At 32.8% G+C, this 14,114-nt stretch overlaps 3 protein-coding genes across 6 annotated transcripts; 2 read left to right on the plus strand and 1 right to left on the minus strand.

Annotated features, from left to right (window-relative positions):
• Nucleotides 1-18: 18 nt before the first annotated feature.
• Nucleotides 19-3,285, minus strand: LOC131669913 (G patch domain-containing protein 1 homolog). The gene is made up of 5 exons (XM_058945115.1): nucleotides 3,068-3,285; nucleotides 2,502-2,877; nucleotides 2,192-2,422; nucleotides 1,691-2,122; nucleotides 19-1,613 (listed from the first exon to the last, which is right to left on the minus strand). Exons 1-5 carry the CDS (start codon nucleotides 3,126-3,128, stop codon nucleotides 155-157), a joined length of 2,559 nt encoding a protein of 852 aa, XP_058801098.1. The 5' UTR covers nucleotides 3,129-3,285; the 3' UTR covers nucleotides 19-154.
• Nucleotides 3,286-3,737: 452 nt separating this feature from the next.
• Nucleotides 3,738-11,533, plus strand: LOC131669850 (origin recognition complex subunit 1-like). 4 transcript variants are annotated; one of them, XM_058945032.1, is made up of 21 exons: nucleotides 3,958-4,001; nucleotides 4,246-4,325; nucleotides 4,402-4,515; nucleotides 4,592-4,666; nucleotides 4,751-5,545; nucleotides 5,615-6,071; nucleotides 6,147-6,426; nucleotides 6,494-6,759; nucleotides 6,833-7,116; nucleotides 7,184-7,377; nucleotides 7,899-8,085; nucleotides 8,473-8,566; nucleotides 8,755-8,834; nucleotides 9,022-9,119; nucleotides 9,313-9,412; nucleotides 9,594-9,693; nucleotides 9,875-9,939; nucleotides 10,133-10,174; nucleotides 10,421-10,469; nucleotides 10,706-10,744; nucleotides 10,987-11,533. In XM_058945032.1, exons 1-10 carry the CDS (start codon nucleotides 3,967-3,969, stop codon nucleotides 7,345-7,347), a joined length of 2,550 nt encoding a protein of 849 aa, XP_058801015.1. In that variant the 5' UTR covers nucleotides 3,958-3,966; the 3' UTR covers nucleotides 7,348-7,377; nucleotides 7,899-8,085; nucleotides 8,473-8,566; nucleotides 8,755-8,834; nucleotides 9,022-9,119; nucleotides 9,313-9,412; nucleotides 9,594-9,693; nucleotides 9,875-9,939; nucleotides 10,133-10,174; nucleotides 10,421-10,469; nucleotides 10,706-10,744; nucleotides 10,987-11,533. The 4 variants fall into 4 exon arrangements, with proteins under 4 accessions (XP_058801017.1, XP_058801016.1, XP_058801015.1 ...); XM_058945034.1 differs by lacking the exons at nucleotides 3,958-4,001; nucleotides 10,133-10,174 and adding an exon at nucleotides 3,738-3,945 and having other exon boundaries at nucleotides 4,371-4,515; XM_058945033.1 differs by lacking the exons at nucleotides 3,958-4,001; nucleotides 10,133-10,174 and adding an exon at nucleotides 3,738-3,945.
• Nucleotides 11,534-11,924: 391 nt separating this feature from the next.
• LOC131669852 (protein roadkill-like) lies at nucleotides 11,925-13,718 on the plus strand. Its single transcript, XM_058945035.1, has one exon. It carries the CDS (start codon nucleotides 12,130-12,132, stop codon nucleotides 13,246-13,248), a length of 1,119 nt encoding a protein of 372 aa, XP_058801018.1. The 5' UTR covers nucleotides 11,925-12,129; the 3' UTR covers nucleotides 13,249-13,718.
• Nucleotides 13,719-14,114: the final 396 nt, after the last annotated feature.

Below are 14,114 nucleotides of genomic sequence, written 5' to 3' on the forward strand. Positions count from 1 at the left end.
TTTATGTAGATTTGTAAAAAAATATTTATTCATAGACTTTTTCTGTTTCGCAAACAAAAGAAAGAACAAATCATTCGTCGCTAAAACCAATTTCATATGATTCTGTACAATATAATTGTCCACACGCGTCACTGAAACAAATATACAGTTACATTCAATGTTTCTTATCCTTCTTCGACTTTTTCCGACTCTTACTCTTTGATCGTTCCTTGTGCTTATGCTTTTTCTTCTCTTTCTTTGACTTCTTTTTATTACTTTTCTCAATCCAAACTTCATCTTTGCTAGGTTTTGGTAATGCCGATTCACTTGTCGGTGGTGCTGGTAATGGTGCAGTTGGAAGTGCTGGACCGTAAACATCAGATGGGATCGCTTTGACTTCGTCTACTTCCATTTTCTCAATAATCTGTTTTTCAACTTTGTTTTCCATTTTATCCGGTCGTTTAGTTATACTGTCTAGATCAAGTTTGGCAAAAATACCTCGAGGGGGCGATGTATTGCGTTGCGTATTTTGTTCTGCTGCTGAGTTGCCTATCAGAGCGGCTTTCCATTTCTCCTCGTCTATATCTTTAGACTGTTCGTTTTCTGACTCGGATTCTTCGCTACTGCTCAGGAAAATAGACTTGAATAGGTCCTTCTTCTCTTGAGGGTTTAGATTCGCCGTTGCTGTTGATTCTTCCGGTTTGTTCATTTTCTTAGACTTTGGCGTTTCTTCAACAAATTCCTGTTTCCTCAATTCCGTCGATGATTTTCTTTCTGGTCTCTCGACCACAGGCTTTTCATTTTCGTACGACGTGGAAGGTCTTGGATCGCACTCATAATCTAAATTCTTTCCCTTCTCAAACTTCGCCATCTCGTTCCAGGTAAGTGAGTCGAAGATAGAGAATTTTTTCTTGGGTTTACCCTCCTCTGCAACTCCTACAAATGGTTCGGCAATATTAAATCTCACACATACTAATTTCGCTGGTTTCCATTCAACATCCGTTCTTGTTAGTTTTCCAAACATTTTAAGTTTCGCTGCAGCAGTCATTCTCTCGTGCAAACTTAAACTTTCTAGATTCACTTTTGTTTCTAATTCTTTCTTTTCTTCCTCAGCTTTTTCCGTCTTATCATCGATTCGTGAGCACAGTTTTGCTACCTTCTCGAATTCATCAGCCTCCTGATCTCTCTCCCATTCAGTCATTGACAGTGGTTGTAAACTCGTTAATTTATACTTTTTTTCAGCTTCTGTAAAGGTTAAATATTGTTCGAAACGACGCTGTTTATCCAGATCAGCAAACGACGGCCTCTTTGACGTTATTTCTGCTGATTTTTCAGATTCTTTTGATGAATTCAGATCTTGACGATCCTTGATTTTGGAATCTGATCCTATAATTTCACCTTTGACAAAAGTTGTGGTCGAGAGTTTGTCTAACCATGACATGGACTTTTTTTTCGTTTGTTCTTTCTCTAATTTCTCTCGATCTGCCGTTTGTTCCATACCATGAAGATTTAACGTTCGAGTTATTAGCTTTGCGGCAACACTTATATTTTTATTTTCTCCTTTCGTGGAATCTATTATACTCGGTCTGTCGTCGTTAATGATTTTCGCTCTACTTTCTGCGTTCATTTCATACCTAAAAAAGCAAAAATAAAATTTTAGTACACTATAATTCTTCGCATCAATCAGTATAAAATTTATAAATAATGTTACCTCTGAGGTTTGCTATGACTTTTATCAGTAACAAGAGGTGAAAACCTACTCTTCTTAACTTTGTGTACTGGTTGAAAGTCCTTAGGCAGCGCGGGTGCGGGAAAAATTTTTTTTTGCGTCAGTGGCTCTTTACATAATATAAAACCCTCAATACAATCTTTCTTCTGCTTCTCTTCTTTTGACCATCGGCTCTTCTTTTTTTCGGGTCCAAGAGCAAAGTCGTAACGCGACATATCTTCGCGATGATAAATATCATCGTCTTCAGCTTCAAATGCTCCCACACCGAAAGCTTGACCTTTGATAGAGAGCTTTTTATTTTTATCTTGGATACTAAATGCTGGTGGATCAAACAAATTAATGTGCTGACCCAAGATCGGTCGTCGATCTAGGCCACTGTAGCCGATCCCAAAATAATTATCTTTTGGGTTACACCTACAAGGTATATTTAAATTTATTACAATTTATTTATAAATATATTATAAAATGTTTGTTAATGTGTACCTATAAGGTTCGTAATCATCTGGGGCAAAAGTAATATCAGCATACTCGTCTGAATCTTCTGACTCACTCTCACTATCTTTTTCTTGTTGATTAGGTAAAGCACAGCCATAAATTTTTATTTTTTCTCGTCTTTGCTTTTGTTGTTTCTTTTGTTGCTTAGTCAGTCGTGGTCCTACACCCTGACCTGGTTTCCAACCCATCTTCTTAAGCAAAGTTACTCCAACTCGCTCTCTGAAAATATATCACAAAGTTTAGTTTACTCTAGATTTTTTTGATTAAGCTTATCTTATAAAATAGAAATTAAACTTACTTGACTGGTTTAAGGATATCTTTTAATACTGGAGTACCAGGAATAGGCCCAGTACTATCCTTAGCATGTTCTCTTTTAGTACCTTTATTAGCCTGATCACTATAGTCTTGAGTAGCCCTAATAGCAGTTGGTGCAATGCCAAACTCTCCAGTATCCTCCTCATCCATGAAATCTTCGGGGCGTTGAACAACATTACCAGCCTTACTTGCTCTTGTCGATTTGAATTGTTGTGGACGCCAGCCATCTCTAGTACCAACAGTGTTGAAGTAGCCAGCAGAGAAACCACCTGTGAATGCTCCGTGGAATCTTCTTCTGCCTTGTGCATCGTATGCAAATTGCTCTTCAACTGTGACTGGTTTTTTTCTTGGTAGATTTTCTAAAAATAAAACGTGATAACAATTAAAAGTTGAACAAACAAACGTTTGAGTGACAGGGAACGAATTCTGGCTTTTAAAATACATGTGATATTAATGATTCGTAATTATTAATTAACAAGTAAACGGATATACTGTTAGAAAAAACGAGTTAAATGATAATTTTCAATAGTACGATGTTTGTCAACAAACCTTCGTCCAACGGCTCTAATGCATTTCCAAAAGTCACAAAATCATCTTCATTATCGCTCATTTTGTCCGACAAGATTCATTTAATCAATAAACAGCTCTTGGACTAACACATTATATTTTGTTTTTATTAATAAGCAGACGCTTATTACACAGTACTGAGCCGAATCGAAGAGCTCTCTCAAAATCAGCATACCCTAAGCCGCGCACTTCAAGTCATTCTATCTTCGCTCTTCCTACACATTAGGTCTGTTCGCCATGTTCACTCCCCTATTAAAAAAGACGTCTTCTATTAACGGCATTTTATATATAAAATAACGTCATTTTTTTCTAATAATGATAATATTTATAAAAAGCTATAATGTATTAATTGATAAATAACTGTTTTTTTATTCTATCACAATAAGTAACTGTTAAATGATATAGAATATGCTATATAATTAGTAAGACAATAAAAGAAATCTAACTTGACCAAAGATGAAATTGAGATTTTCGAATTATTAACTGAAAGTTAAAATTAGGTGATCAATTATTTATCGAACGGATATATGTCGAACAGATCTTATGTGGAGCGGAACCGAATATTGAACGACATGAAGTACGCGGCTTAAGGAATTTTGAGGGAGCTTTTCAATTCGGGCGTGTACTGTAATAATATATAAGTATAATATCATCTGCTTTTGGAGGTTAAAAAATAATTCGCCGAGTTCTGTAAAATTTTATAAGTTCTGGTACCTGGTATGGACACTCCCTTAGTGTGATGTCGCGCGCGTCGCAAACTGCAAAGAGGAACGGGACGGCCATAAAGAAAACGATTCAAACACTTCCGGTTCCCGCTCAAAATGGATTGCTTGCGTGCTACACACAGCCTTTGCTGCACGGTAAGTCGTTTTCATTGTTGGATGATAAATTTTTGCTGCAATATTTGCACTATTTCGTGAGTTTTACGAGTAACTATCGAGACTTTATCGTTTAATACCTATTCGTTTGCGTTCATTGTAATTAAATTTGTTAACAGCATATGCTTCGCATTCTAAACCTCCATGGCTTCCACGTGGTTTACTAATTTTATAGTTTATTCGAAAAAGTTCAATTATCTTGTACAAATAATGAATTTTCAAGTCACATTTTTTTACAATAAATTATTTGTAAGTTAATTGGTCTAACAATTATATTTACAGAGTAGAGAACATGAACAGAAGAACAAGCTCAAGATTGGGGAAGGCTGATGTAAATGAGGGTCCTTTTATCGATTCATCAAGTAAGTTACCTGATGATAAAGGTGTATAAACAAGTAGTTTATAAGATTGTCAAAATTTATTTTGATTTAAATATAGATATTGGACTAAGACCGTCAAGGAATAAATCTATGATAAGCAATGGAAATGTGTCGCTGAATAATGACCAAGACTTCCATTCTACAGATTTAGAAGACATTTATGATTACCCTGGTGAGTTAATTTAACTTATTTTTTATTTCTAAACATTTTATATTTTTATTCATACTATGAATTTTTCATATTTCAGTCACTCCAAGTAGGAAAAAAGAAAAGGTAAAACAGAAAACATCAAGTGATAATTCAGATGAAGAGTTGTATTCTGGTAAGGATTGGATATGCGTTCCAGTACCTGATACAATCAAATTAAAATTGATAACTCCTGAAACTGAACATGACTTTATAATAGGTGCCAAAGAAAGAAAAAAGATTAAAAACAAATCAAGTGAAACTTCGAGAAAATGGAGACGCACTACTGATAAAATAAATTGCAATGAAGATGAGGTCATGGATAATAATGAAAGAGAATCGAAATGCATGATCTCAGTTTCTCCAAGTGGAACCCACAAAAATAAATCACAAGCAATGAAACAAGTATCTGAAATCAGCCACAGAAAAAGAATAAAATTAAATACTCCATTAGAGTGTCAGCTGTCAGATGTTGATCAAAATGAAATACATCAAGCAAATGCAATCTCATCTCCACCAAAACGTTCAAAGTCTGAAACTGAAATTCTGCAAACTCCTGAAAAGAATTCTAACTTAAAAGGTGTGCGACGCACTCCAAGAAGTGCTGCGGCTTGCAAAATTTCAGTAAATACAGAGAATATGTGTAATGGTTCTAGAAGAAGTACTAGAAATAGCACAATAAATAGTTATGGAGGAAAGTACACAGAATGGTGCAGTTCTGATGACAATATGACAAAAAAAAATCTAAAAATATGTCTTGAGAAATTAGACAAAACTATGACAAAAAGAATCAATAAGCAAAGTTCTAGAAATGTCTATACATCTGAAAGTGGAGAATCTGAAGTTGAAAATAAAATGAATAATGTAAACGAAAACAGTGTTCCGATGTGTACAAGATTAAGATCTAAATCAATACAGACACCAGTAAGAAATATTGATAAGTCAACATATTCACCAACAAAAGATATGTGCAAATTAAATATAAATAAAGATATGGGAACTCCAAAAAGTTCAGGTACGTTATTATTAAAGGTAAATAAATTACTATTAACAGCGTCAAATAGTATTCAAAAATTATTTGCAGAAAAACAAGATAAGGCACAAAGAAAGACTCAAAGAATTAAATCAAAAAGTCACTGTTATTCAAAATATACGAGAATTGAAAGTGAAGATTCAAGTGATAATTATGAAGGAGATGAAAGTGATGAATCTAATTATGACAGTGCTAATGAACATGAAAAACTCAAAGGGAAAAAGAATTTGAATCAAAGAAAAAATGCTGCAACATCGAAGGCTCACAAGAGAGTATTGGATGTATCAATGGATACACCAAAGAAGAGAATTTCAAGAGTAAATGTAGGTACTCCATCACTTGATAAATATAGAAGAACAACTAATATTTGTAAGCCCAGCACTCCCTTGCAAAAAGCAAGAGCTTTGCTTCATGTGAGTGTACTTCCTAAGTCCTTGCCTTGTCGTGAGGAGCAGTTCAACGATATATACTCTTTTTTACATGCTCGATTGTTAGATGGTAGTGGAGGGTAATTTTGATTCATGTACAACTAAATTTTTGCTACAATTAAATTTTTTATGAAATTTCATATGAACTTTTACAGCTGCATCTACATCAGTGGAGTACCTGGTACAGGCAAAACTGCAACAGTTAGCGAGGTGATACGCTGCCTAAAAAAGTCAATGATTAAAGGTGAACTGTCAGACTTTGATTTTATAGACATCAATGGTATGAAGCTGTCAGAACCTCGACAAGCTTACGTTCAAATTTGGAAACAAATGACTGGAGATACTAAAAGTTGGGAAGAATCTCACAAGTTGCTGCAGAACAAATTCAATAATTCTAATTCTAAAAAGAAAATGACACTGTTACTTGTTGATGAGGTATATTGAATTTGTCATTATTTCATTCTGTTATTTATGGCAATTTTGAAGAATAATTTTGTCGTAGTTGGATCTGCTATGCACCAAACGTCAAGATGTAGTTTATAATCTTTTGGATTGGCCTAGTAAAGCAAATGCTAAGCTAGTTGTTGTTACAATAGCAAATACTATGGATTTACCAGAAAGAATTTTGATAGGCAAAGTTACTTCACGTTTGGGGTTGACCAGATTGACATTTCCACCTTACAATTTCAAGCAGTTAGAAGAGATAGTTGTGTCAAGACTCAAAGGAGCCAATACTTTTGGAGGTGAAACCATCCAACTTGTAGCAAGGTATATTTACAATTTTCAAATTTATACTACAATTCATTTTATTTTACATTTAATTTCAAATCGTTTCAAATAGAAAAGTTGCTGCTGTCTCTGGTGATGCTCGAAGAGCTTTAGATATCTGTCGTAGAGCAGCAGAAATAACAGAGAAGAATGGTCGTGAACTTGTTTCGATGGTCGACGTTAAACAAGCTCTAGATGAGATGATTGCCAGTCCTAAGATCCAAGCCATTAAGCACTGCTCGGATATGGAAAAGTACTTCCTTCAAGCTGTATGTAAGGAAGTACAGCGCACAGGAGTTGAAGAAGTAGTCTTCAAAAACGTCTACTTGCAAATGGAGACATTGTGCTCTCTTGATGGTAAGTTTTATATTAACGTAAACGAAGTTTTTTTGATTTTCGGATTTTCATGTTCGTATATTTTTAGGATTACAACCTCCAAATATTTCTGAGGCGCTTGAAATGTGCGCGAGGCTCGGCTCTTGGCGATTGCTCCTATGTGATCATTCGAGAAGGGATATTCTTCAAAGACTGTTACTAAATGTGTCAACAGATGATGTGTTTTTTGCTACAAACGAAATCAATGCATAATCGTATTTCTCTTTAATTTAAGCTCATCATGTAAGTGTAAAAAATGAAATAAAATTAAGTATTATAAGAATAGTACATTACGATACAAGTGCGGGAAAGTAGATTCTTGTTTCGTGTGACGTTTCCATCCTCGCCTTGCACGGGTGTAAACGTCACACGAGACGAGAAACTCTTTCCGAACATGTGCCGTACCGTATTTTTTGATATACGACGTGTGATTTTCAACGCACGTTTTCTACCGAGTGTGCGGGAAAGACGCATTTTGCGCACGGAGTATCGAAAATAGTACATTACGATACAAGTGCGGGAAAGTAGATTCTTGTCTCGTGTGGCGTTTACACCCGAGCGAGGCGAGGATGGAAAGGTACACGAGACGAGAAACTCTTTCCCGCACTTGTATCGTAATGTACTATTATGATACCATTCACCACCAAGATCGATGATTGGCATGATTATTATCGTGTTTGCTAATTTGATAAAACTCAAATAAAAAAAAGTTTATTTTGGTTTAACGTGACAGAATTTTGAAAAGATGTTGTATTTTGTTTCAGAGGTCCTGTGATATGCAACGTTTTTATAATTAAGGCAAAATGTTAACAGTATTTTCCTAGCTTTTATTTTTATTTATTACATCATATTGGCACTAGTAATATTTAGAAAATTAGTTATAAAATATGGGTGTATATTTATTCTACATTTTGGAAGACATGTATTTGCAGAATCTGGACTACTAATATTGTAAGTAAAATTATAAATATGATTGTCATACTTAGTAAAATTTTATGATGTAACTAATAATTACCACGGGTTCTGAGTGCCGTGATTATATCACGCATTTGCTATCTGAAATATTACATTTTGATATTAGTAAGATAAAGTAATTTGAGCTACGTAGGGACATTTATGCTCAAGCAAAAAGATGGTGAAGAGACTGTACGAAGCTCAAGTTATTTTCTTACGTATTTAACTTTACTTTTTGACACTCCTTGCGCGAGACGAGATTTGAAGCATGATTTTTTTCCCCAGTGTGCGTAAGTCGAGTTTGCGCGTACAGAGTGTCAAAAAATTTATTAAAATACATTTTAGTATATTAAAATATGAGTTAAATTGAATTGTTTATTACAGTTTCTCATTTTCAAATTACCGAAGGCTATTAGAACAATTTCATAAATCAGGATTTATTTGAAGAGAAAAACTGTTTACGTCATTTTTAATTGATGTGAGTATACACAATTTGATGGTTTTAATAATAAAAATATATAGTATTTACTCAAATGATGATATTGCTAACCACCAAAATCGATGACTGCCGTGATTATTATTGTATTTGCTAATCTGAAAATTTATTTCAAATTTCGTTAGTACAAAACGCCTAGAACCTAGTTAATATCACATATGTTTTCACAGGAAACTAAAAGTTCTCAAATCATTATTTGGATAAAAATTAAATAGAAAAATCAGGGTTATGGATATGTAATGGAACCACTGTAAGTATATGAAGTTGATATATCACGAATATAAATTTTACTGTATATAAAAATGATGATATCATTAACCACCAAAATCAATGATTGCTATGATTATTGCTGTATTTGCTAATCTGATTATTGTTTAAGAATATTGAAGTAAACATTAAAAAAATATAAGATATTAATTAAGCATTTTCGTTTTTAGACTCTCGTGTTCATTCTGTTAATTACTGACAATTCAACGGCTTTTGGGACATTATTTTTTCAAAGTTATACTATTGGAGATAGCACAATAAAAATAATGTAAGCATAAAAAATTTTGTAATTTTATTATCAAAAATATTAACTTAAATCCTAAATGATGATATTAGCAACCACCAAGATCTCTGATTGCCATGATTATTCTGTATTTGCTATCTGAAAATAGTATTGATTTTATCGATGATGGGTATCTGATATTGCTCAGATAAATAAGAAATTGATTTTTATATTTCAGGTGTTTCACAAGAATTTCATCAAATAGTCCAATAATGAATTGTTCAATAAAAATTAATACTATTCAATCATTTTACTACATTTCCTGTATCATAATGGAGGTATGTAAGTGGAGATTTCCAAAAATAATAATTTTAAGTTCAAATGATGATATTGGCAACCACCAAGATCTCTGATTGCCATGATTATTCTGTATTTGCTATCTGAAAATAGTATTGATTTTAGCGATGATGGGTATCTGATATTGCTCAGATAAATAAAAAATTGATTTTTATATTTCAGGTGTTTCACAAGAATTTTATCAAATAGTCCAATAATGAATTGTTCAATAAAAATCAATATTATTCAATCATTTTACTACATTTCCTGTATCATAACGGAGGTATGTAAGTGGATATTTTCCAAAAATATTAATTTAAAATTCAAATGATGATATTAGCATCCACCAAGATCTCTGATTGCCATGATTATTCTGTATTTGCTATCTGAAAATGTTATTGATTCTTATTGATATAAACATAAATATTACTCAGAAAAATAACTATTTGATTGTTATGTTTCAGAGGTTCCGCAGAAATTTTATTGCATTTACAGTTAGAAAGCAGAACAGAAATCTATAAACATTTTGGTATGTATGTGTTACTATCCAAGGACATTTAATTTTAAGAAAAAAAATTGTTCATGATGAGATTAGTCAATTCCAAGATCTCTAATTGTCATGATTAGTTTTTTTATATATTTTTTATTTGATTTTCCAATATATTAATTCTCTTGTTAATAATTATTTTTATTGACAAATTTTAATAAATAATATGACTTAGTTTTTTTATCCAAAAATTGCTGGAACAGTTCTACAGCAAAAGGTGAAAACAAATATCTATCTATGGCTACCAATCTTAATAATTATTTTGTATCCTCTATTTTAATTTTATTTACGAAATTGATATTAGTCATTTAATAGTTTCGCGAAGTAAATGATGTAAACCAAAACAAATGATTGCCGTGATTTTTAAATATATGTATTTGCTACTACTGAAATCCAATTAAATACAAAACTAAATTATATTAATTTACAAAAAAATATCTAATTGTAGAAAAATTATTTATAGTTTACAGACTGTTACCTGGTGTTTCAAACATGAACCCACATTCTCAATAGTGAGTATATTATCTTTTTTAATTCTTATAATAATTAATGTCAATTTGTTCAACCACTTTATAAAAATAGTGTATTTGTATTTTGTATTCTAAATTATTTGAATGATGTAAACTAAAATTAATGAATGCTATGATTTTTGCTATGTATTTGCTACTACTGAATTTTAAACTACTATCAAAAGTTTTATTCATTATTTAATATGCAATCTAATTTTTAAAATCATTTTATTTTTCAGATTCTGCGCTGTGATGTTGGGAAAATGGCCTTATAATAGGTAAGAAGATGTTGAAAATTGGATAATGTTTTCTAAATTGATATCCAATCATTTTTTTAAATTCACAAATTGTCAACGTGTTTCTTAGCTTTTGTATAAGTAATTAAATAAAAATCAATGAATCTTACAATTTTAGATATTATTTTTTTTGCTACTACCTAAGTTTGATTACTGCGAAAGCGAATATTTTATTTCGTAATTAAAAAGCAGCATCTAATTATTGTTTCTAACATCTGTTACAGAGATTCCCAGCTTGCAATTAATATCAACATGTCATAAAAAGGTGTAGACTACTTTTACTTATGCCTTCACATTTGTGCCTTCATTGTTTTTGTAAGTAAGAACGGGTTTTCATAAACGATCCTTGGGATCGAGTGCCTGTGTAGTTACAGGTAATTACGCTAGGAAAATATTTATTTTTATAATGGATATATTTTGTTACATATGCATCGTTTTTGGATGCTATCATTGTTGTAGCGATAAACATTCTTACATTTATTTACAATTACCTAATGATTTAAAAAAATTTTTTTATTCTGGATAAGAAATAGTTTAAATAAATCTCTACTGAATCCATATATTTTAATCCATTGTTGTAATTTGGTTTTCTACCATATGCCTAATTAAGTCTTAAATGCCACCGGAAATCATTTCAACCTCAAACATTATATTAACAAGCGTTAGCGCATACCTTTATAATGGTTTTATTTTATGTTAGGGTTTTTACTTTCAAAAAAAAACATAATAACTTTTTTTACTTATGAATTTTGAGTTGAAAATGTTTTTTAGTATATTTCAAACTTTCCATAATCTATAAATGTGTAATTATTATTAGTAAATAGTTTTTTTATATACATTGAAAAAAACATGATATAAAAACTTATTTTAAGATGTGGTATTAAGTGGTTAAACAAAAGTTTTACAAAATTCAGTTTAATAAATCTTATTTAAAGCTGTATTTATTAAAATAGAAATAATATCAAAGAACTTTTTAATTAATTAAATTACAAGAGTTGTAATAAAAATATGCGAATTGTTAAAAGTAAAAGTATGTGTACGATATAACAAGAGTAAATTTCAAAATAAAGCCAATCACCTTGAACACTTGTTTTATTTACGCGTGCGACAACAACAAAGAGAGCATAGAGCTGTCGACACTCAATCAGTGTGTGCAAATAAGTCGAGTCTGTTAGTTATACACTAGTCAGTTGGCGAAGTAGCTTCGCTGTGGTAGCTGACCTACGCATTACCGGTAATTTGAATCACTGCCGCCCTGCACGTGTTCACCCATTTTCTGTATTACGCGCTTGCGCGAATTTCACTTGGGTGCAGTGTACAGTTTCTTGCAGTGCGCGAGTTACGAAAAAGAATTTTTTTCTATCAAAATGAACGTCAACGTGTGCAACGGCGATTTAGAATCGTCGAGTACGTTCACAATCAAATGGAAGGTCAAGCAATTCACAGCTTACTTTGAGGGCAACAGAAACGATTTGAATTCGCCGGAATTGCTAACTGTCTATGCAAACAACGTCCTGCATTGGCGTTTGAGACTAAGCAAGAATTATGATCGTGAAGGATACAGAAGTTACATGGCGGTGTATTTGGATTATCTGGATGAATTTCCAATGACAGCATCGGTAATTTTTGCCATTCTGAGCAGTAGGCGCGAGCGCGTCTTTCAACGCGTGACCAAGGCAAAGTTCGACAAAAATTTGCATTTCTGCGGCATCATCGACTTCGTACAGCAGAATCTCATCACCGACGGCAGTATGAATCTACTGATGAACGATAGTCTGATCATCACCTGCGAGATCAGATTCCAGGACTCGATGCTTTGCGCGAAATTCAGCAGACTCGGCCTCGGCGAGAAAAGCACGTCGCAGGACGGCGTTGGAGCGCCAAACAGGAACATCAAGTCGACTGCTATAACTTCCGCTAGTCACGCAACTGTGAACTTGAACGCCGAGCTAAAAGCTTTGTCGGACGACATGGAAAAGCTGTTGGAGAGCGAGATCTACAGCGACGTGTCGTTCATCATCGGTGAGAAAAAAATTCGTGCGCACAAGAACATCCTGACCACGCGCAGTCAGGTGTTCGAGCAGTTGTTCGCTAACCACGAGACTGCCGAGAAGAAGCGCAGCCTCGTCGGTGTCAAAGACGTCAGGTACGAGGCTATGAGAGAAATGCTGCGCTTCATATATACCGGCAAAGTCAACGATCTCGACAAAATGCCGGTTGAACTGCTCAAAGCAGCCGAGAAGTACGCGCTTCCCGGACTAAAGGCTATCGTCGAGAAGACACTCGCCCAGAAAATCAAATTCGAAAATGCACTCGAGTATCTCAATCTCGCCAAGACTTATAATGCTTCGGTGTTGAATGCCAGAGCTATGGATTGTGTAATCAATCGTTTAGGCGACTACGTTAACACACCCGAGTTCCGTGATTTGAGCGTCGAGATCAAGGATGATCTATTGAGTGCTGTTTCTAAGAAGAAGATTCCTTAGTGATTGCAGCGATTTTTGTACAGCTGTACAAAAATGAACTTTATTATTTTCTTTTCTAACTGCTTGTTAATGAACGTTTTTTTTAAATTTGAGTTTATCGTAATATGATGACATAGTTGGAATTCTATTATAGTTAGATATTGTGCATGCTGTTCATTACGATTCACTATGAAATTTTATGTGAATTAATAACGAATAAATGAAGTATTACAAAATGAAATTATTTTCTTGAAGCGTTTCTAAAACAAATGCATTTTCACTACTTAAGCTGAGTATACATTTAATATTAGTATTGATATTACTATTGATAATTAAATTTACAATCTTGTACGAAATTATAAGTTAACAAAATTTAATTGTTATTTGTTATAAATTAAATATAATGTTGTCTTTGCTCATATCTCAAAAAGATAATAGCATTTTAATTTTAAAACTGATGTATACTTGTAGATGAATAAATATTAGTCATACATATACACATTTATTTATTTCTTGTAGTTGAGAGGTATATTTCAATATCATTGTTCACTGCGTTAAACTTTCGCTATTTAAATTATAAATTTTCAATTTTTTTATTTCCAATTGATCTTTAATTGATCTTTAATCTTATTGAAATTTAAAGTTAGGACATCGTTACTGCTCATTCTTGGATATTATATATACACATATCTTGCTATTGTGTAAACAATGTTCAACATAGGCTTTTCAGTGTGGTACTTGCAAGTAAACAATCCTACGGTTTATCAATTGTTTATGACATCTTATTTAAAAAACGTTTTCTACTAAAATGAAAAAGTTATTTAGTAAACAACAGCTTAATAAAAATGATTTATTAAAATAAATGACCAGCATTTTCCCTTGGAAAA

The sequence above is a fragment of the Phymastichus coffea genome, unplaced genomic scaffold, assembly GCF_024137745.1.
Source record: "Phymastichus coffea isolate CEN01 unplaced genomic scaffold, Cenicafe_Pcof_1.1 PCOF00098, whole genome shotgun sequence".
NCBI classification, from domain to species: domain Eukaryota; kingdom Metazoa; phylum Arthropoda; class Insecta; order Hymenoptera; family Eulophidae; genus Phymastichus; species Phymastichus coffea.